This window comes from Zeus faber (genome assembly GCF_960531495.2).
Source record: "Zeus faber genome assembly, chromosome: 14".
Lineage (NCBI taxonomy): Eukaryota > Metazoa > Chordata > Actinopteri > Zeiformes > Zeidae > Zeus > Zeus faber.
Genome location: NC_137200.1, coordinates 16,525,881 through 16,549,072, shown reverse-complemented (window position 1 = coordinate 16,549,072; position 23,192 = coordinate 16,525,881). Strand labels below are relative to the sequence as shown.

Genomic DNA, 23,192 nt, shown 5'->3' with positions numbered 1-23,192 from the left:
TAATATCAATACTTTAGAAATGATGCAACCATTTTCCGTTTAAATTAAATTCTACTGGTCACATAGATTGAAATTTTGTTGTAATTCACGTCACATGGCATTACTGAAAAGTTGGTAGTAATTCTAATTACGCATAAAATGTTACTATAGCAACATCCATCCTACACCAATATCCAATTGTAACTATATTGAATCAAATCATGAGATCCTATCCAAAACCTACCCCTACAGACAAATGAGTTGTTGCTGGACATAACAGCAGCAACAGACTGTTCATAAATTAACCATAACGGCGAGAAAGTCCAACATAGATTTTAACTGCAGTCTGAGGTGCACTGTTAATTTTCCATTTCTATGAACAGAAAGGAAAAAGGACTTCCAGCATTACTAGACTAGTGGAATGCGAAACATGGTTGGTATAAGCACTAGCGTCAAGGTAATGAACCTCTGAGGTGTACAGGCTGAAGGGGGAAAACATCACTGCCCTTTTTACTGTCCAAGCCCCCCCCCCCCCACCCTTTCTTCTTCCAAAATGTTTATTTAACCAGCCTAGGTCCATACCTTAATGAGAAACTCAACTACTGATTTGGTATGAAATTGAAGCGCCTTTTTAATCAGTTCAGCTGCACCCCAGCAGAACATGGGGCCCTCGCTTATTGTCATCCAATATTGCACGCTAATGGGACCCCCACCTTTGTGCAAAAGAGCAGGTGCCCCATTTTCAGCCCGCCCCTCAGAGCCCGTCCATGCCAAAGTAACGAGCCATGACGGGAGCAGTGCTTCCCCAGAAGAAACAGGTGGTAAAGAATTCCAATAGCCAGTAATAGGGATGCCACAGTGATTTCCCCACCGGTTAATAAATGAGGACAAAATGAGAACACTGGTGTTACCGATAACACCGGACATTTTACAACGTACGGGGGGCAGAGCGCACGGAGTGTCCCCGTTATGCTTGGGCGCTAATTACGGATGGAGGGAGACGGGTCCCCATCTGTACCTGATCTCAGGTCTCCTACAGCCTTCTCTCCTCGCCTCCCGTATTAAGCAGACTCTGCTGTGACTGGTGTGACAGAAAGTTTCACTTTTGTAGCCTCAGACTAAGTATTGATAACACACTTAGTACTTCACAAATTTGAGGTTTATTGAATTGATAAATGTGGGCGCTGATACAGGAAAATGAACTAAATGGGTTTTATTTCTATAAAAATAAAAAAAAGTTAAACGCCGGTGGGCGAGTGATGTAATCGATGTAAGCTCGAACACCCTGTAACGCTGTTTACCGGGGCAACCCTAGACAGTAATGAACAAAGAGGAGAAATGAAAGGAGGAGAAGTAGGGCTGAATGATTAATGGAATTCAAATGACATCGCAAAGTAATAGAATGCAATTTTCAAATCGCAAAGGCTGTGATAAATGCGGTATACAAGACAGTATTTCCCATTAGACGACACAACCTATGACGCCTTCGAGACAGAGCGCATCTATAAGAGATGTGTTTCCTGGTAGTGATTTGCATACTTGCATACTAAATCGCCACATTCGGTGTAAAAAAAAAAAAAAAAAAAAAGAATAATAAAAAAATTGAAATCACCACTCGATTATTTTCCTAAATTGTCAGCCTGAACGAGAACTGAGGGAAAGGCGTAGTGCTGCACACAAAACTGCATCCAGGCATTATCGTTCAGCATACTTTAGTATGCAAGTAAAAATAACCATAGCTTCTTGGATCCCTTACATAGTCATAGAGCCACTCCACTTACTTTCTTGGTGAACTAAACCACAGTCAAAAAAAATAAATAGTAAGTGATTTTGGACGCAGTTTTGTAGAAGAGAAAAATAACAGTTTCCAGTTCTCTGCAGCCCCATACCTTCAGGAAGTTCTTGACACGCTCCGGGTCATAGCAGTTGCTTTCTCTGCAGATCCGCTCCACCTCTTTGATCTGGCCCGTCTTGCAGGCGGCCTGGATGTACTTGAAGTGGACCTCCGGGTCCTGGCTGAAGTTCACGATGGAGCCAAGGAAGTAGAACAGACCTGAGGCACACAGGTAGATTGAGAAACAGACCATTAAGAACAAAAAGGCGTAAGAAAGGCGTCAGTATTGTATACTGACAACCAAACAGAATATGGAGAAAAAAGACCCACTGAGAACAAGAAGATTAGATTCAACTTTATTGTCATTGCACAAAGTACAAGTACTGTGGCAAGAAAATGCCGTCTCTGCATTTCACCTATCCTAGTAACTGACGTATCTAGGAGCAGTGGGCTGCCATGTAGCGACACCTAGGAAGCAGTTGGGATGTTAAATGTCTTGCTCAATGACACTTCAGCACGCTACCAGGAGGAGCCGGAGATCAATCGGCAATCTGCCGATCACTAAAGGACCCGCTCTATCTCCTGAGCCACTGCCCCTTATGCAAGTTAGTTAGTTTCTCGTCTTTTCAGCAGAGTGCCATGGTTCGGATTCGCCCTTTTTAGTTTTTCTTCCCGAAAACAGATAAAAAATACATATATTTGTACGAAATAAATATTCAGAAAAATTTGTGCATTATTTGGATTCGGCTCCACCCCTACTTTACTGCAATGTTACTGCTCCCATTCCCATGCACTTCTATTCACAGCCGTACTGGCAATTTGCTGGGAAATTCTACTACTTTGAGAGAGGGGAGATTTACAAGACGACTTTCACGGAACATCGACACCGGCTCCCTTTCCCACGTGACGCCAATACGGAACATTGCCAGTAGATTTACAGCTTTCCGTGAAAGTGGGAAAGGGGCTCTACACTGTCAGCAATTCATACAAATACCACACGGTATAGTTAGAAAACAACTTTCTTTTCCAGTTCGCATTGAGTTTGCGGACAATGTTCAGGGCAATGTTTTCCAGTGGGTTTTTTTTGGTAAAGGTGTTTCCTTGTTTCTATAGCCAACTGCCTTTTTGAAACGGCATGTGTAAACTTCCACAAATTTGCTTTGATATTGTCGTCAGTATTAAGACAGATATACAATTAGATCCATCACATTTATTATGTAATCGCCTGATCGGGATGATTTCAGCTGATCATGATCATTTTGTAAATCCAATGTTACAAATGTTGCAGCAAATAGAATGTGAATGAGGTGCGTGTCTACAAGAGCGGATTTGAGCGTCCTCACCCTCAAAACTCTTGAAGGACTCGAAGAGCTCAGTAAGGGACTGCGTCGAGAGCTGCTCGTGGTACTTTGAGGCGACCTGGACGCAGATCTGCAGGTTCTGGCGGATGTTGGCGGACAGCATGGCCCTGAGACACTCCAGCGAGTCCTCCACCGACAGGGAGCCAAAAAAGTTCACCAGCCACTGCGGAGGGTGAAGAGATGAACGTCAAACGATGGACAAAATGTTGCAACGCATTACATCTCTATTTTGACAGTTACAAAATAATATATTAGTCAAGATATTGATGACATATGTGGATTCCCTCATCAATTCCCTGCAGATTACAGGTGGAGTAGAGGCACACACTGTTCCACTAATGTATGCAATCCTGCCTCTCTCTGCGGGTGCTACTGCTGAAATTAAACTTGAAATTAAACTTTTTCCACACTTAAACAAGAGTGAAAGAAGGAGAATTTGGGGGACTGGGGGGGGGAGGGGTCCAGTTTGCAATGTGGAAGTCCTCCAGAGTGGCCCACCTCAGGGTTGAGAAGGTGTGTGTGCACCACAGCCCGCTTGATGTCGTACAGGTCGGTGTAGTGCTCCAGGGCTCTCTGCAGGAGGCCGGCCTTCTCGCACAACTGAGCAATGTGGGCGCGGTCGTAGTTTGTGAACATCTGGTTGCCGAGGATGGCGTCAGCAACCTACCCACACACAAGCACAGGCACACGCACACAAAACACAACATGTGGGATTGTCAGATGATGCTTAATCTTAAAGTTGACAGTGTGTGGGAGCATTTCTCGGCGTGCGCGTGTACCTGCGGAGCGTGCATGAGGTTCATCTCCAGCAGCCGCGTTTGCAGCGGCCCCTCCGAAGGTCTGTTGTTCTTCAGTGCATCCAGGAGGAAAGACGTGCACTGCTGGATCAGGTTGTGCTCCATGAACACGTCCACAATCTGACAAGTGTGTGTACACACACACACACACACACACACACACACACACACACACACACACACACACACACACACACACACACACACACACACACACACACACACACACACACACACACACACACACACGATGAATCATGATCAACACTTCTTATCTTTTGATACACAGTGGGAGAATTATTGCCCACATAAGAGCCGTAGGCAAAGCAAGCCGTAGCCGAGCCCTTCTCCCCTCTTCTAACCTGGGTGATGTCAGCCAGCGGCTCCTCATCCTGTACGAGCATCTGGGCAAACTGCAGGCCCTGTTCAGGGTTGATCCGCATCACGTTCCTCAGAAGGAAGATCCAGTCGGGAGTGTAACCCACCTGCAATGTCGCACTACACATGTCAGCCATTGATCCTCAAAAACTCATTGAAGTTACAGTTGCCGCATTCTCCAGCAGCCTCGCTCTGCTATTTTGCTTGATATGCTTTAGAAAAGAGGTTGGTTGCAATGTGCACTTTAAAGATTTTCTTGAAGAGAAGCATCTCTGCAAATAGCAATAAGGAGACTCAATTAAAAGCTCAGACCAGAGAGCTGAATAAATCTCAATAGATATGTCAAATTACTATGCAGTGTATAAGCGGGTATGACATTTATTAAAGATATTAAGGGCCTATTCATCACATGTTACGTGAAATTATAAGACCGATTTTGTATTTAATTTTATCTTAAATAAACCATTTAATATTTACCATATTAGGCAAGAAGATCGATAAGAGTAACTTAACTTATTTTTGATCCTCTAATGAATCAAAAATAGACTCAATGTCATTTTTATATAATCATGTTTTTGAAGAAAAGTAGCACCTTTTAGTAACTATATTTCAGACTTTAATATAATTCACAGCCTTAATTTTATCTAAATCGCTAATAATTTAATAGCAAAGACTTTTTACTGAGCCGTGGATATCCTGGACATGGGAATAAAAAGATTTCGATCACAGAGAGCTTTTACCAAACGTACCTTCTTGGCATATAGGACGATCTTTGGGAACTGGCCTGTCTCCGCAAAGCACTGGATGACTTTGTTGGGAACGTTGGCCCTCAGGTAAACGCTGAGAGCCAGCGTGGGGTCGACGGCCTTCACCAGGTCACCAAGTTCCTCAGAACACTCCAGCTGCAACACAAGACCAGCACCATCAGCACTGGGAATGGGAACTACGGGAAATAAGGCTGGGTATTGGACAGGATCTCCTAAATTTTGAGCGCAAAATTGCTGCCTAAGTTCCAAACAAAGTATCACTACAATTTGCAAAATCAATTCAGATAGTGAAACAATGAAATTTTAATCGCATCAATGTTGTTGTCCAGCCCTAATAGGGAATTATGTTTTAGGGCGCTAGCGTTTGTTTAGAAATAAAAAGCAACACATACAAATGAACACTAACTATGTAGTAGGAATGTTCTCCAAAAAAATAAACCCTTACATAACCGGTGGTCTGACATCATCCAAGATAACTGCCAAGTTGTGTAAACACATACACAAGAGGATCAGGAAGACCCTTTCCCCAGCGCCCCAAACTCCACTTCCTGGGAAGGCTAAAATAGCCATCTGGAATACCTTGTCCTCCTTCAGCCACTTCTCAAGCAGCTGCTTGCGTCCCTGCTGCAGGACAGGCCTGCACAGCTCCAGGGACTCAAACTTGTTGAGCTGGCCCTGGTCCAGCAGGATGCCAAAGTATTGCAGAAGGGGCGAGGTCTGGCCCTGCTGGGCCGGCACGCTCTGGAAGCGCCGAATGGTGTCTGGTGTACGCAGGATGCCCTGTGGGGGGGTTAGAGTGGAGGGACAGAGGTCAACGGAGATCCACAGAGAGACAGATTTGCATTGGACAGTGGCTGGAGATCTGACAGCAATGTGGAATAACGCATGACCTGAAATGTGTCAAAAGTGAAGTGCCTTTTAGGCTACCATTTTCAGAAAGTTACATTCAAAAAGTTGTTGTGAGCTTCTCTTTTTTGAAAAAGAGATTCAACAGTTTTTGTTGTGCCCTGTTGGCTTGCATTCAAGCACAGTGAGCAGCTATAGCAGATTGGTACGTTTCTTAATAGTAATGCGTTCAGCGAGCTTGTGCTATGAACAGTTACAACTGATCTGAACCAAAATCCGAGTAAGGAATGGGTTGACAACCTGGTGAACATATCCGTGCATTTTGGGCCTTGTCAGGGGAGAAAAAAAAAAAAAAAAAATATATATATATATATATATATATATATATATATATATATATATATATATATATTTTTAGAATAAAGGGATTTCTAAAATGACATAGCAGCGGCATTATGCTGCCTTTGTTTGGTTCAGTGTAAAAGAGCAAAGCCGTATTGGAGACGGATTTTCCTCCCGGCAATATTGCAGGATCTCTGAATAAAAGTGACTACTGTATTGCAACAACAACTACTGGAGGAAGCAGCAAAAAGCCACTCTGAGAAGCATATTGGTACTATCAAGCATATTACGCTTGTACTATGATAATAATATCTAACATCATGTGATTATCAGATTATATGATATGTTATCAGTTGAGACGCAACATCGGGTTCAGGATGAAAAGAGATTCAGAGAAATATTACAATTTTGTTTGCATATTTTCCTAAGAGAGTTGCTGGGGAGTTTTTTTGAAAAACAAACAACTAACAAACACTCTAGCCCATTACGCACAGTTAAGCCTGTCACGATGACTACTTTTGTTGGACGATATATTGTCCAAGAAATAATTGATTTTAAGACCATTTTTTGCGAATGATAATGCTAATACATGTATGTATAATAGCGTAATAATGCAAGTACACCCTTGCAAATAGCAATGAACTTTTAATTCTAAAGAATATTCTGACATTGTAATGTGAGAACAACATTAAAATATCCTAAATAAATTTCAAAAACACATAACCAAAGCAATAAAATAGACTCAGGCTCTTGTAACACGTTATCTTCCACTGGTTCCCTCTGTGTGTGTGTGTGTGTGTGTGTGTGTGTGTGTGTGTGTGTGTGTGTGTGTGTGTGTGTGTGTGAACTGCCTGAGCCCCGCCCACGGTGAAACTCTGACAGACGCAGAGCAGACAAGAGGACAGAAGCAGCGCGACGAGAAATTACAGCAAAACGTGTCTTAGCATATTTATTTTTTTTCCATTTGTTTGGCTCAGTTACATTCATTTGTAAAATGGTTTACACATACACAACACAAGTAATACATTATTAATTTATATTTCTTGGATTAAGAAAAACATTTATGTCTCAGAATTATTTTTTTTTAACCTGAATACAGATTTGTAGATTTTAGTATTTATTGATCTTTTCCCATTTGTATTTTTATTTATTGCACTACATGTATTTGTGAATTGTAATACATAATTCCTCCCATAACGTGTTTTTATTAACTGTGAAACATATAAAATTTGGGCTACATTACGTCATTTAGCTAGGACTTTTTTTTCCAAAGCCATTTCCAAATATATTTTTCCATAATTTCAAATATAAGTAGAGTAGTTATAGATGTAAACAGTGTACACACAGTACACACAGTGTCTCCTTATGCATGTCCACATTGTAAAAACACTTTTTATTTTAGATTTGTTTTTCTTTGTTTCCTACTTGTACAAAACAAAAAACCCAGCATGCCTATGACCTATCATTTTGTAGGGAAAACAGTATACAACATCCAAAACAGAACTACCAAGTTTATATTATTTTCTTATGGTTGCATGGTTGTTAGTGACTGATGCCTAAAGTTGGGAAAAAAAAGGCGTAAACCTGTTAAGTGTGATGGACAGGCAGTGCATTTGCATCATGGTGGTTACCTTGGTGACCCAAGACACAAGTGCTGTATTTGCTATTAACACTCAGTTCGGTTTATAATTTGATGTCAACCTTTTGTTAAAATGCTGGGTCAGTTGTGTGTATTCATTTAGATAACTTAAATAACACTGACTGTTAACTTACCGCTGGGTCGTGTGGACACCGTAACCGAGGACACAAGCGTGACAACTGACTCCCTGTTGCATGTATGGACGATTCGTGCTCAAGTTAGAGCCGCGCTCCATTAAAGACGCCTCTTTAAATGAATCGGGCTGTCGCCGATTTGATTCGAAACCCACGTTTCTGTCACAGCACAGTGTTAAGGTATCAACTCTAGTGTCAGAGCCAGTGCTTTCATCAAGAGCAACGACAGAAATGTGTGTCTTACAAATAAAATCAAAGATTTTCTCTAATAACTTGTATTTGCTCATTATTTGCAGGATCAAACCCTGAACTCCAACGCCGACTATGAGATCTTAAAGAAGCCGGCCGGTCCAAATGCAACACCAAACTAATGACGCTGTTACCTTTGGTGCGTTGGCGGCCACCTTGGCAGCCTCCGAGTAGTTGCCCCCGGCGAACAGTGTGTTGAACTTGCGTGCGAAAAGCTCTTCGGCACCTGCTAGGTTGTTGCGGACGGCGATACGTAGGGCCAAGTCGGAATTCTGGAGCACGTTGGTGATGTAGGGAACTATGTTCTCCTCCTCCACACAGACAGAAAGGACCTACACACACACACACACACACACACACACATTAAGGACAAGCTCCATTATTCTTCTTTATTCCTTTTAAATGAACAATTAATTGAAGTCAGGGACTTCTGCCACAGTTAGCCTTGCAAGGCGACAATTTTACTCATTATAAGTGAGGGATTCAGTGTCCTGAGCACAGACCCTTGGACTTGGATCGAACCAGCGATCATCATACAGTCTTGCTCACCTCCTGAGCCGGAATGCTGCCCATAGACATTTTTCAACTGTTTGATGTTGTTTTTTTAAATGACTGCTGACACATTGCTTCCGGAGTCACCACCATCTAAATTTCAAGCTCTTCTTGAAACTGTACTTCTAAAAAAGCGATGGATTATCCAAACAGCGAGATCTGGTACCAGCTTACCTTTCACTATTGTTTACCATCAGCATAGAGCCAGGATGAGGGGGTCTGTCTCTTTCACACTGAATGACATTTTTAGAAGTCTGGTCCTGAGGTCAAGTTGCAGCAATGCATTACTTGTGGGAGCTGCTTTACACGTAAAAAAAGGACATAGTTGAGATGTGTATGTGTTGGGTAGGGGCCATCAGGTGTTCCAATGCACAATCAAACACCACTTCTATTCCCAAGGACAACTGGCCAATCTGATAAGTATCACAATCACCCCTGACAACCAACTGTCCTTAACAATAAACATGTCTTGCAAGACCTTTGAAAGGCCTTTTTTAGAAACAATTTCAGCCCTTCTACAGGTAGCCAATCGAGGAGCAATCAGAGAACATCATAAAAGCGCACGTCACAATGGGAGTTGTCAAGGGGTGGGATACATTAGGCAGCAAGTGAACAGTCAGTTCTTGAAGTAGATGTGATGGAAACAGGAAAAATGGGCAAGTGTAAGGATCTGAACCACTCTGTGATGGCTAGACGACTGGGTCAGAGCATTTCCAAAACGGCAGGTCTTGTGGGGTGTTCCCGGTATGCAGTCAGACAAGGTCATGGGCTCATTGATGCGCATGAATGCAATGAATATACATATTTATATATCTATATACATATATTAATATATAGATATAGAATACAGAATCTATCTATTTATATATCTATATATAGATGGACTGGTTCCTGTAGTTTAAAAATCATATTCCTCTTCATTTACATGGATACATTGTAATTGTAATACATTGCAAGGCATTGTGTAGCAGAATGGCCTGTATTATGATACCATCGTTATCGTGAGAAAGGTATCGGGAGTTACCCGGTGATTCCTTGCCCTACGTCACAGCTGTCAATGATCGAATTAAAATTAAGTTAATACACAGTACACAGATGATTCAACATATTCACCGCCGGCTCAATAAGACTGGAGACGAGAGTCTACAGAAAGTGGGTTGAGATTAATTCGGCTGTGCGCCTTTTAGCCGTAAAGTCCATTAAACGGTGTCTGGCCATGGGCAGCCAGGATGCTTTTCCTCACGGGAGGGGGAGGGATCAGGCCAAATGAAGGGCCAACGTGAGTGCTGGGGCAGGGTGAAATAGGGAGGGCTGGCCCACGATAAACAAGCCCAGCAGGTCAGTGCCCCATCTGTTAAACACGGGTGGGTACATCATATTCTTTCCACCACTGAAGCAAAGTCACCGCCCCATTATGATGTGAGTGAACTAATCCGGGTGGGGGTAAAAATAGAACTTTTAATGGAGAGGGCGTTTTGCACCCAGCACAGTATTGTGTGTGTGGTTGATGAGTGGGCCTGGCCTGAGAGAAGGCTGCTGTTGATGACAGTCTGGTGTAGCAAGAGCAGGAGAGAGGAATTTATTGAGAGAGAGCATATTTTGAGAATTACTTGAGTTCAAGAGCAGTAATTGAAGATTCAATTCAAACCTAAACTATTGAAAATTATCTTGAGAATTCTTTGGATGAAGTTCAAGATTAAGATAAATTATCCGAAACTATTGCCAATTATTTTGAGAATTCTTTGGATGTAGTTCACGACCAATAATTAATGATTGAAAATTATATAATGAATGATTGTCATTCTTCAAGATCTAAATTCATGACCCAAAACTAAAATAGAGGATAATATATACTTATTTTTATTAAATGCATTTTGGAAGATCTTTTTTAGTGTTACTATTTGATCGCACTCTATTCACTTTGCGTTGCATGGTGTGTATTAAAGGTGGAATAAAAATTAAGGTTAATATTAGTATTATTATTATTCTGAGCCTGTCTGTCAGACTAATAGATATTAGTCTTTGCATTTCTGAAATAATCAACTACGTTACCAGGGACAAATGTCTAAATATGTCATCCTTTTTCTAAAACATTCACTGTACCATTTACATATAATCAATGTAATTTAATTACATCAACTGGATTTTCGCAGCAAGGCCGTTAGAACCGCTGTGCTTTTCATGAGAGGATATCGACCCCCTGATGACAGATGAGACACAGTATCGAGTTGTACTCTAACCCAGATACATGCAGGTGCATGTATACACACACACACCCCGCCGCACACAAATACAATGTACGAAAACGAGAGTGCAAATTTTACAGAACTGGCATGCCAATGAGGTGGGCAGGGTGCAGCACAAAGAGGATTGAGGGCGCCAAGCGGTGCCTCTATCACATGCTGATAGGTAGCAGCTAGCAGCTAGCCATGTTCCCCCTCTCACTCTTTTTCCTATCTCTTCCAGCTTCCATTATGAAACAGTGGTAACTACAACTGGTAACTAAAAAAATTGATACAGAAATTGAAAACTACTACTAATACTTTCGATATTTTGTTTAGAAGTTATAAAACTGTTTTCTGCTTATATTATATACCACCAGAGTCAGAAATGAATAGAAATATTTAATTTCTATACCACACACGCCCGCCAGCCAGCCAGCCAGCCAGCCAGCCAGCCAGCCCGCCAAGCCCGCCCCAGATCGGCTATCCTCTCTGCACTTCATTATTCATGTGGTGTTTGGCATGGCTGGGAAATTATTCATCAGCTGGCTGGATCCAGTTCTCCCCGCCAGTTCAGCCTCACAATGGCCACCAGTCACAGTCGTCGCTCTACCTCTACTTTTCTCTGCGATACATAGATTATTTATAATGCCTCCTGGCAAAAACCTGAGCCTGCCCGATAACGACCGACAAGGCAAGCACTGTTGTTGTCGATATCCCCTTCACCATGCTGACTTTTATTGTGGTTGCTGATGTGGTTTAGTGCTGGGCGATAAAACGATAACCATAACTGTCGCGATATTGTTTTACCCAATGTCGAAATAAAATAAGCTAATGTCTAAAATAAGCTAATAATGTCTTCCGTAGATTTGTTCATTTTTAGGAGCGTTAGGTAAGGGGCAAGAAAAAGCCAATCAATTTGGACGATCTAAAGCTGACCTTTCACCTCTAGCCAATTTAATTTGTTGATATAGAAATAAGCCCTGGCCCCTCCCTCGTGGGTAGGTTGCACTTGTAAACACACACACAGGTTTTTTGTTTTTTTTGTTTAAGTTCTGACCCAAAGCAGACGGTAAATACACATTGTAAAATATGTCAATGAGACATGCTGAAGAAGACGGGCAGCACCACAAACTTTAAAATGTATTTAGATGTAGGCCTACTTGCCATATTTATTTAGTTTTGATCTTATATAAATGTTATTTAATTGAAGTTAATAAACAGCACTTTTGCTCTCCTTGTTCACTTCTTACTCACATTACGAGCAGTGTGCAATGTTGTGCATTATATAAAGATAATGATAAAAAAATACTCGGAATAATCTGGAGATTTCTTTCCCCCTATTTTTCTTTGATATTTATTTTATAAAAAAAAAAAAAGAGGATGCTAAGTTTTGTTGGAACATTGTTTTTTAAGATGAGTGTTTATTTCGGATAATTGAATTGCTCCAATAAACATGTTTTTTTAAATGCATCATGGCATACAACTGTCTTCTTTATAATAAAAAAACGTTTAAAAAGAATTGATATGAGTATAATATATATTGTGATGAATATTGTTATCGACTGGTATGAAATAGTTTTGGCCACATCGCCCAGCACTAATGTAGATGTGTGACGGCAGCAGCCGTTTCAAGATTAATCTCTTTAATGTGAGACAGATTAAGTGAGATGGGCAGATAGACAGTACCTGTCCCTTCCTGTTGACCCCGATGATGCCGGCGGTGGCCTCATGCGGCGCGGTCACAAAGATGGTCTCTCCGCTGATGCGGTTCATGTAAATGCAGGTTCCCGTCTCCAGATCGTATAGGTGGATGTAGCCGTACTTGGTGATGAGAAACACCACATCCTGCTTGGAGCTTATCTGGGGAAAGTTGAGGGGAAAGGATCATCAATGAGAGGATTGTGACCTGAAATGATCCAGATTATTTTCAGGCTTGAAAATGTAAAACGCAACGCCTCAGCAAGATGTCTGCAGGTATCAGAGATCATACTTTTAGGATCTCTTTTAAGACAAATTTGAATAAAATGTAAAACTGTTTTATGGAAAAATCATCAATTAAGTATTGCAACTAAATATTGCAGGTAATTGCTCTATATTTGGTCCAGGGCAGAGGTAAGTATTAGGTAGAAATAACAAAGGTTATGAACTAGATGGCTCTATGAACTTAACCACACATTGAGATTAAAGGGGACATATTATGAAAAACTCACTTTTTCAGAGCTTGTTTGTGTCTCTGATACTAACACACAAACTCCGAAATACTGGAAGACAACCCAGTCAGTTTTTTGTGAGCTGCCTTTGTCAGAAAACATTCAACAAGCCATTGAGATTTGCCTCTCCTTCCGAAGTCACTTGGAGACTAGAATTAGAACCGAATCCCATCTGAGTAACTCCACCCGTGGCTTGAGAACTACCGGACCCACTAGCATTATGTCGAAGCCAAGAGCTATGCATGTGAAGTAGGGCTGGGCCGGTCATGAATTGTTTTGCTGCCGATCGATCACCAAATAATAAAATTGATCGGCATTATCGTCTCGTGGGGGATAGACAGCTCGTTGCACAGAGGCACATATAGCGCCGGGCCACTTTTTCCATTAGTGGAAACCAACTGCAATTGTCTCTCTACCAGGCAAGGGGATCATCCGAGGAGTCCAGCTGCCCCTCCTGCAGGTAGCGGGTCAACGCAGTGTCTGCACACACTGTTATTCTTTTAATTATTAGGCTATTATTATTTGGCTATGATTATTATGATTAATATTAGTGTTCTGTATTGCAGTATTACATAGTCTACTGCAAAGGGGAGATTAAAAACAATGCTTGCTTTGCAATGCTGCCCAACCCACTCCTAAATTAGGGGAGGAGTACGGTAAACGTCAAAGAGGGCCCACTTCAGAGATCGTTGCAGGGACAAGTATTGTCAGCTTTGTTTTGGAGGGATCGTGTGGTGTTTATGCATACATGAAATTATTAATGTATATTCATAGGAAAGTTAGATTATTTTAAACATTTTAGAAAAACATTAATAACTGGCGATTATGACTTTTTTTCCCCTGCGTGTCGATGATTGTCAATCACCCGATTATGAAATAACCGGCCCGGCCCTAATGGGAAGTGCTCTGTTGTTGGCTGCACAGATCTTTTAAAAGAAAGAGGAATTAATACCAACTGTCCGTGACAAAACCGCTGACGAGGGAAATTTAAGTATTTCAAAAATAATTGTGCTGTGTGTTTCCTTTGCCGTTTTTGAACCATAGCTGTTAACCCTCACGTTTTTCCCATTATTCTTCTGTATTTTAACGTTCTCGTCCTCTGTCCTCCCATTGAAATATCTTCCCGTAGGCCTCCTGTATTTTTAACCTTTCAATTTTATTTATTTTTTTTTAAATAAAGGTAGAGGACCTGCCGACACCCTGCTCAGGTGTCACAAAATACCCTCCAACCATTAAACATAAAGCTGTCACAGTGACCATGACTAAAAGGAGGGAAAGCCACATCTTTCTGGTCAGTTCACACCACACCTGCATGGCCACAGGGAAGTCGTTCTGGGCTTCTGGGGGGAAGAACACGTCCACTGCTTTTTTTGGAAATGGCTGGTTGCCAGTCGGCGGGGTGCCCACTTCAATGATGTGCAGCTGAGTTGTGAATAGAAGACAAGAAAAAAAAAATTTGTTTTCTAAATTTGTTGTACCCCCCAATGTGGACTTCTGGATCAAATGAACATTTCTCTATTTAGAATATAATGTGATGTGATGAGTGACCTTTCCTCCAGCCTGCCCTCTGACAGCAAAGCAGAACAGAGTGGACTCCTCTGTGTTGCCCTCCATCTTGAACTGGGCAAAGCTGGCAGCGTGGCCCTCGATGGGCTGTGAGACCTTCCGGTCTACTGAGTACAGTTGCATGGCTCCCACCACACGGTTTTGCTGAAATGGTGAAGAGAAAAGGAAAAACGGCCATATGTATCAGCAAACAATAACACAGGATCCAACAGGCTGGGAAAACATTGGTTAAAAATAAAGCCATTGTTATATGTGCACGTCTGCTTGTGTTTGCATTGAAGGGAATACCACCCATTTTCAGCATTAAAATGGCCAAAAAATGGCGGTGTAAAGGTAACGACGTGAGAAGGAAGCCAGTTGGTTTGGCACAAACATCGCCACCGCAGTCACCTGGGCCGAGATGCCAATGAGCAGCAGCCACTTCTGCTTGGCGTCCGTGCGGTAGTTGATGATCTGGCAACCCGCCAGGCTGGAGTGGCGGTCGAACACCTTCACGGGCTGCGAGTCGCCCTCCATACTCCAGTGGTACACGGCGTTGTCGGTCACCAGTGCCACCGTGTTGAGGGAGATCCACTTCCAGAAGGTGACGTCGTCCGTCATGGTGTGGGCCTTCATCTTGCTCTTCATCTCGATGTTGAAGATCTGCAGGGTTTTGGCGGCTGTGGGAGGGAGAACGGGGGGGTGGGGGTGGGCTAGTTATAGCCAATGACTTAATTGTGTCAAGAGCGCAGACACACACACACACACACACACACACACACACCCGACAACCACCAATGCACTGTCACAAAGAAGGTCAATCAAAAACCCAAAATTGATTTGGAGGAAGAAAATCAAAATAAAAGACAGGAGCGAGAAAAGTTAAAATTTTTGGTAGGCCAAGGCCTGCTAAGCATAGAGGTCAAAACTGCTGTGCTCTCCTAGGCGTTTACTTTCTGCTAAGAGTCACATACGTGTTTTAAATTTCCTTGACAGAGCCGTTCGACCGCAGGCTGGAATTGATAGATAAAAGGAAGGAAGGCACCTTCTAGGCTGTGTCTGCTCAAATGCCTATGTTTATCCTAAACTCTCAGGAGGAGCCATTAAGGATTATTCAACATAATTGATTAGTAGTGTCACGATTCCATTTGGAAATCGAAATTCGGTCAAAATGAGAGCTTCGAAATCACAAGCGGGTTTGGGATTCTCCCGGTATTTTTGTGGGTAATAATTGCCCAACATTTTGAGTTTATATCCGGGACCAGAGAAATCCCGTCTCGTTGGGTATATCCGCTGTACGTCATGACAAATACATTGCATGACCTGATCACACCCACATGCACAGCTGCACATATGCTCCCTCCCATAGATATAGAAACGTAGATACCACATTTGCGATGTGATGTGCGTCAGTGTGGTCATCGTATTGGGGTGGTCAAGATGCCAGTAAACAAATACAATGTGCACCGAGAGATGCCGACCCCTCCACAAAATCAACTGCAACTCGCCCAACTCCAAACAGTCATCCATGAAATTTTGGATCAGAATTAAGCAAGCTGCAGTCTCTACTCCGCAGAGAAGTCTGCATCCCTCAACACACACAGACACCCATCAGCAGATCTCGACCGCTCCAATATGGCAGACGTGCAGACGCATAGCGGTTGCCCTAAGCCATGTCGCAAATCAGCAGCAGAACTGCTTTATGGCAATATTTTACGTTATAATATCTGCATGTGGAGGAAGATGTGGCGCTTTGGAAATTACTCATTGGATGGATCACGGATCATCACAAATTTGCCCGTCTGCTACCGTGCAGTAGGTAGCATCAGTACAACTTAATTTGCGTTTTACTACCAGCGTTGCCCTCTTGCAAAATTAATTGTTTTTTCTGCACTTATTTTGGTGAGTAACTTAAACGTTCAAGTGGTGAACTACTTATTATTTTAGTCTAGTTTTGATAAAGCTCCACTCTTAACTTTTTAGGCGTGTTGCTTAAATATTCTCATATTTGTGATTATTTAAAATTGTTATTATTCAAATAAAAGTTACAATGGCAGTGTCAATGGTGGAAAAAAGGTTTCAATCGCAAGTCAAATCGAATTGTAGATTTGGAGAATCATGCCATTACATGTGTTAATGAGATGGCTATCAACATGATTCTATATTGATAGATTGATTTTTATACATATTGAGAATTGCTGTGTACAGTGTTACAGTGCACCATCTCACGCATATTACAAAATATTTCACAGAACAAATTCTGTCTCGTACTGAAATTAAATATTTAAAATAATTTTGGTGGTATCATTTAAGCAGAAAATGTTTCCATAACTTCCAAAATGTAGTTTTGATATATAAATTTTCAAATGGATTCAGAAATTAGAACGATAGAATTAAAGTTTATCTGACTAACTTTTGCCTATAAGTATCCGTTATGTGCAGTAGAGACCAGGGGTGTCAAATTCATTTTAGGCCACGGGTCAGATAGGACTGAATACCAGTGCATGCGGGCCGGTTTAAAGCAGTTTTAAAGCTGCAGTGCAAGGTCAGCAAATGTGGATGGACCAACGATACTAATAAGCTCTTTCGGGCTCATGAAAGTGCAATAAATAAAACACGACATGTAGCACAGAGTATGTTGTGTTTATCTACTCTTTAAATGAAAATTTCAAATTTCACATGGACAGAACATAACTTAATTTGAATATCATTTTTGTATATCAAATAAAAAAAAGAATTGCACAGACACCATTGAAAGCCCCCCACATGCCCACAACTCACATATTTGACAGCCCTGGTATACATGTTGTCAAGCTACTGCACGTACCAATTGATCAGATATTTTAAAGAGGGGAAGAGCAGAGGAAGGATTTTCTGACTGCAAACAACTCACAAATAGGCAAACACATCTGCATTCAGGTCAAGTATACATAGATACATGGTCACATGACACTGGATAGTATAGCCATGGGCTCAGATAGAGGTGAAAGGTAAAACTAACAGTGAAAGGACTTCTGAGGTTTTTGCATACAAGCTTAGAGATAAAAACACAAGATTAACAGTGTTTTAGGAGGGTCTGGATAATAGACTAGTAAATCAAGGTAGTGCTGGGGGATATGGCCTAAATTTAACATCACACTTTTTTTTTGCCTTATGTCGATATTCAATATGACAATATTTATTGTATACAAATTTATAAATAATGTTCCTGTACAAAACTGAACCAGACCCAATTGATTGATATCATAAACTAGAATGTTTATATATCTGTGATGATTATAATTGCTAAATAAAGACCCTTTTCCTGCAAGTATTTAAAAAAATAAAAATAAAATGGGCTAATCGTAAAATGAAAGAAGCCACTCGGCAGGAGTGGAGTCTCCGCCCCCATAGATATGGAAACGTAGATACCTCATTGGCTGCTGCTGTATGTCGCCACTATGGGTCCGCCATATTGGGCCGGTCAAGATCCACCCCAGATCTTGACGCAAACGCTGTATCTACATTTCGATATCTATATCCGTCCCTTCATTGTTGTCTATTCACAACAAGGAAGGTGCGCTGCCGTGGAAAGTGAAAGGCAAGAGCAACGAAATCTTGTGTGAAAACTTTGAAGTACTTTAGAAAATCAAAACTCTTACCCTTTCCATATCGAGCATTAATAAAATATTGATCGAATAGAGATTGATGATATATCGCCCAGCACTAATTCAAGGTTTAGAAAAGGTTCACTCACCTGGATTCACTCATTATCACAGTTAGTTTGGGTCAGCTAAAGCCTTATTAAGAAGCAGTGCAAGTTCCCTGTTTTATCATTTAGTTGTCATTGGTAAAGTGAGGAAAAAACAAGCTGGGACGAAGACATTCGCACAGACTTCACAGTTAAGAAGCCGTGACCTTGCAGAATAACATGCAGTGTAGCAAATATAGTGTTCAGAGTGGCAGCCAAATTAATCAGTGAGCAAATGTATGTTCGATTGAGTTTTGCCACTGAAGGAAGGCGTGTGTGTGTGTGTGTGTGTGTGTGTGTGTGTGTGTGTGTGTGTGTGTGTGTGTGTGTGTGTGTGTGTGTACATCCTTTAAAACGTGACTTCATAGCAGAAGAAATGGAGGGTAGTACTTAAGAGAGCTGTGGGGTATTACATGGTAGAATGAACAGGGAAGGTTACACAGCGAGGAAGGAAGCCGGAGAGGAGGAGGAGGAGGTGGTCTACACTGGTTTAATGCAGGGTGGGGAGGACTGGTGAGAACTAGGTTAGCCCATGTATTCCTGGAGGGTCTCTATATGCAGCTGAACTCATCCTTCTATTCTCCATAGAGAATCAAAAATGATTAACTTGACATGAACACAACTTCTCTTACATAACCCCTGCCCCCACACACACTTCAAGTCCATCGCTGCTGTTGTGAGGAGGCCCTGCCCCTATGCTGCGCCCTATAATGTTTAACCAGAAATTTTCCTAAACTGAATTGACACCCGGCTCTACTCAGTTCTCTGAGTCATGTGCCCATCAGCAGTGCGCTACAGTTCTATAAACTGCAGGCAATTCAGACCTGTACATTGAACCGTGCCCTTAAAACTACATTTCAGACAACAACTCAAATGTCCCCTTGGCCCCTCGACCAAGCAGACAAGAACCCCTTCCCACTACTACACGCATGCTCAGCCTGGAGAAAGTCTCAAAGAAAGAGCAAAAAGTTTGGCCAAGCTGCCACAACTAACCCTCTGGACGGTGGGCCAAAAGTGCAAAGGAGAAGCTCTTCTGGGAAGGGGGTATTTAGCCTCTGCCAAGAGGGGGGAAAGGGGGGCTTCTGTCAGTGGTGGAAGTACTCAAACCTTACTTACCATCATACCCTGACACAAAGTGACTAATAAAAGAGAACCACACTGGCATTTCCACTTTCTACATAAAAATACTACTTGTCATATCCAACCTATGTTCATATCTAACTTTTTTCAGCAGATAAGTGCTCATGCATCTCCTGATTACAATTTACCAAAAGGTGTACAGGTGGCGTTATAGTCATTTACAAGGTTATGGTCCTAATGAATCATTTTAATAATATTGAATTAGCAATTTGATAGATCTAGTCAATGATTAAAGATAAAACGCTAAAGCATAAAATAAAAGTGGAATGTGTAAATATAAGTGAAAACTAAACACTCAAGTACAGATATTTAAAAAAATGTACTTAAGTTCTGTAAAAAAGTACTTTCCACCACTGGTTTCTGTCAGAATTTGCATGTCAACTTGTCCACTTGCAGCCAACATTTACAAAGTCTTCTGATACGATAGCTATAACATACAGACATATTCTGGGAGGATATCATGGAATCCAAATCCATATTTTATCCAAGACTCCAGTTATAGGATAGCAAATAACCACAAGGAGGTACCGTTCATCAATTGCAGCTTTGGCAGTAGTAGCTACTGAATGGTGGACACCTACACTGTACATTGTGCTTACAATGAAAACACATTTAGTTGGTGTAAATTAGATGATATAGTGTGAACAAACAATTATAAAACACAGCCAACTGAGATATGAAACCATAATTACATTTGGACATAAGAGTGGCAGGAAGTACATTATGTCTTAAGGGGACCGGTGTTTAAATAATAAACAAAATTGCGAAATAAAAAGAAAAAATAAAAATTAACCCACAATTGACCCTTTCACCGCTATTAGAAAACTGTTACTAAAAATCACATATACTGCTTAAAGAAATGATGGTATGCCAGCATTCAAGCTATATGGTTGTGAAAGCTAAATCCTGTTTTAGAGATGGAAGAGTCCCAGAGATTTCCATGAATTCAAATACATTTATGGAAAATATTCAGAACGATTAAATTATCCTTTTAACATTTGAAAAAAATTTTTTTTTCCAAATATGCCAATATCATATGTGAAGTGCTACAACAAAAGATTAAAGGCAACGGTAGCTCTATTCATATGCAGTTCAAAGTTTAAAGACGTCTAATGATGACTAGTGTGTCTAGCAAAACAGCAACGTCATTCTATTGTAACAGCACGTTTTGCTCACAATGGTGAAGTGGAAAAACAGGATTTGACTTCCACAATGTAATAGTTAAATTTTAACTCACCGTCTGCATATACATAAGAGAGCGATAAAGGAAAAAAAAGAACATACAACACACATAAACAGAGAAAAACAAAAAAACAAACAAAAAGTCAAAGCAATGATGGCCGCTGGAAAAAAAATCATTAAAATACACTACAGCCGAATTAGATGATGACAAATAAATACACAGCCCATAAAATACTAGTGGTCAACGAAAACTGAAATAGTTGAATGTATGAGAACCAGGGTTCGTACGTAAATTTCGGGAAAATTATTTAAATTCAAGCATTTTTCAATTGTCCACAAAGTTTTTCGCAAGATCCCAATGCTTTTTTTTGTGATATATTGACATTTAATGTTTTGCTCCACATGTTACTTAAGCATTATTGGGGAAAAATCCAGTATTTTCAAATCACAAGCACATCTCTAAGCATATTTAAAACGTACAATTTTGTACGAACCCCTGGGGAACATAAACAGATGAGGATATATATATTTTTATATATACTTAAACACAGTAGAAACCATTACTATTGGACATCAACATATTCAAAGTGTACCCAGTAGGCCCTTAGCAGGATCAGTTAAGACACAGCAATAAAATAATTAATCTTTGTGGCAAGATCTTCTTTGTCCACTGCTAAGCTAGGTAAAGGGGGAGGGTGATTTCATGCTGCCCTACCTTTAAGTGCTATGACCTTGCTGGCGGGGTTCATGATGGCGCTGTCGGCAGAGATGGGCCTGCGGATGGGCGTGTTGGGGTCTGCCATGTCGATGATCACCACCTGGGCCTGCTCGCCCACCTTCTCTCGGATGCAGATGAATTTGTCCGACTCCATGGTGAGGGTGCTGAAGCCAATGTTGGCCGGATTGATCCCCAAGTTTTGAAGCTGGAGAAATGGGGGGAGAGAAATTGAATTAAATTAAATGTTTGTATTGGGATGTGTTCCACCTGTAAATACAGCAAGTTTTACTCATCTTGCTATAAGGTCATTTTTTTTGTTGATATACCAGTCCCTGGAGGAAAATACAATTTTAGTACTGCAATAATTAATTCAAATTCCACCAATGTTTCAACATTTGCAAGAGCTTGCAATTTTGTAAAATTGGCACATTAAATGGCAAAATAAACAGACCGCTTAAACTTGCCACACCAAGAAAGAGCCTACATTACCGCCACCATTAGTGCTTCAATGTACAGTGTTTTCTTAGTGCTCATTGTATATTTAGTTTAAATTGTATTTTATAAAGTTATTACTGGAACCTAAGAAAGGCACAGAATTTATTTAGTAAATTTGAGCCAATCCTACTGTATGTTCAGAGAACAAAAAAAGATGAGTATAGAAATATTGAGTTGTTTGTGATATGCCTCATCATAGGCAGTAGTTAAAATTAAATACTACCTCACTGACACTATGTTTTTGAGATATCCTGCAATTTTAGTGCAAACTACTAAACTACTAAACTATACTATACTACTATTATCATATTGAATCAGAAAGTGAATCGTACTACTGATTTTTATTTAAAAACAATTTTACCCAGCCCTAATTTTAATTGAAAATTTCACATCAAGCCACAGGATTTGAAAAGGTTCCAGCTGCTTTATGAAACTCTGAGAAAGTTATTGTATTTTGGATCTTTAGAAGCGCTCATGGAAAATAAATCCGGTTGAAAGGCAGGGAGGGTTCAATAGCCATCAGCTCAGCTGCTCCCCCACACGACAGGCAAGCAGGTGATCCAGCCTCGCACAGAGATGCTCCAGGGCCTAGGTCTTAAAAGTACGAGGAGAAGCCGCCAAATACACCACGAGCACACAAATCCCAATGCAATCCTTAACAAGCATTTGATTCTGAGTCTGAGAAGGCCAGAACACCATTTGGTTTGGTTCAGGTAAAGTAAGCCTACATGCAGCATTTAAGGCAAGAAAACCAGCCAGAAAATCACTCTGCTGCTTTATCAGAGATTTGGGGATCAAGACCTGCTGATACGCCAGACCAAATCCAATCAAATAGCAACCAGAGCTTAGTGGTTATTCCATTACATTCAGTTAAACATTATAATACACAGACCGGCTGCCTGAGTGTGAGGGTCATAGAGAGCTTTAAACTTAATTTAAAACTACACTCGTGGTGGGAGAAAAGTTTTATATATAGCCCCTTTCACACATGCAGTCTATCCCTGAAATGTTCAGGAACATTTCCTGCATGGGGTCATGTGTGAATGAGAGCAGGGATCAATATTCAGCA

General features: G+C 41.0%; 1 protein-coding gene across 2 annotated transcripts in view; it reads right to left on the bottom strand.

Moving 5' to 3' along the window:
* cltca (clathrin, heavy chain a (Hc)) overlaps positions 1-23,192 on the bottom strand; it is a 50,886-nt gene that overhangs the window by 14,844 nt on the left and 12,850 nt on the right. For both annotated transcript variants that reach the window (XM_080013759.1, XM_080013760.1), the window contains exons 2-14: positions 21,626-21,833; positions 15,270-15,538; positions 14,862-15,023; positions 14,622-14,735; positions 12,790-12,963; positions 8,461-8,658; positions 5,696-5,896; positions 5,099-5,251; positions 4,334-4,456; positions 3,954-4,091; positions 3,673-3,837; positions 3,157-3,337; positions 1,869-2,032 (exon numbers count right to left, since the gene is read on the bottom strand). In XM_080013759.1, coding sequence (XP_079869885.1) covers positions 1,869-2,032; positions 3,157-3,337; positions 3,673-3,837; positions 3,954-4,091; positions 4,334-4,456; positions 5,099-5,251; positions 5,696-5,896; positions 8,461-8,658; positions 12,790-12,963; positions 14,622-14,735; positions 14,862-15,023; positions 15,270-15,538; positions 21,626-21,833 — 2,250 coding nt within the window. The remainder of the gene's footprint in view (positions 1-1,868; positions 2,033-3,156; positions 3,338-3,672; positions 3,838-3,953; positions 4,092-4,333; positions 4,457-5,098; positions 5,252-5,695; positions 5,897-8,460; positions 8,659-12,789; positions 12,964-14,621; positions 14,736-14,861; positions 15,024-15,269; positions 15,539-21,625; positions 21,834-23,192) is intronic.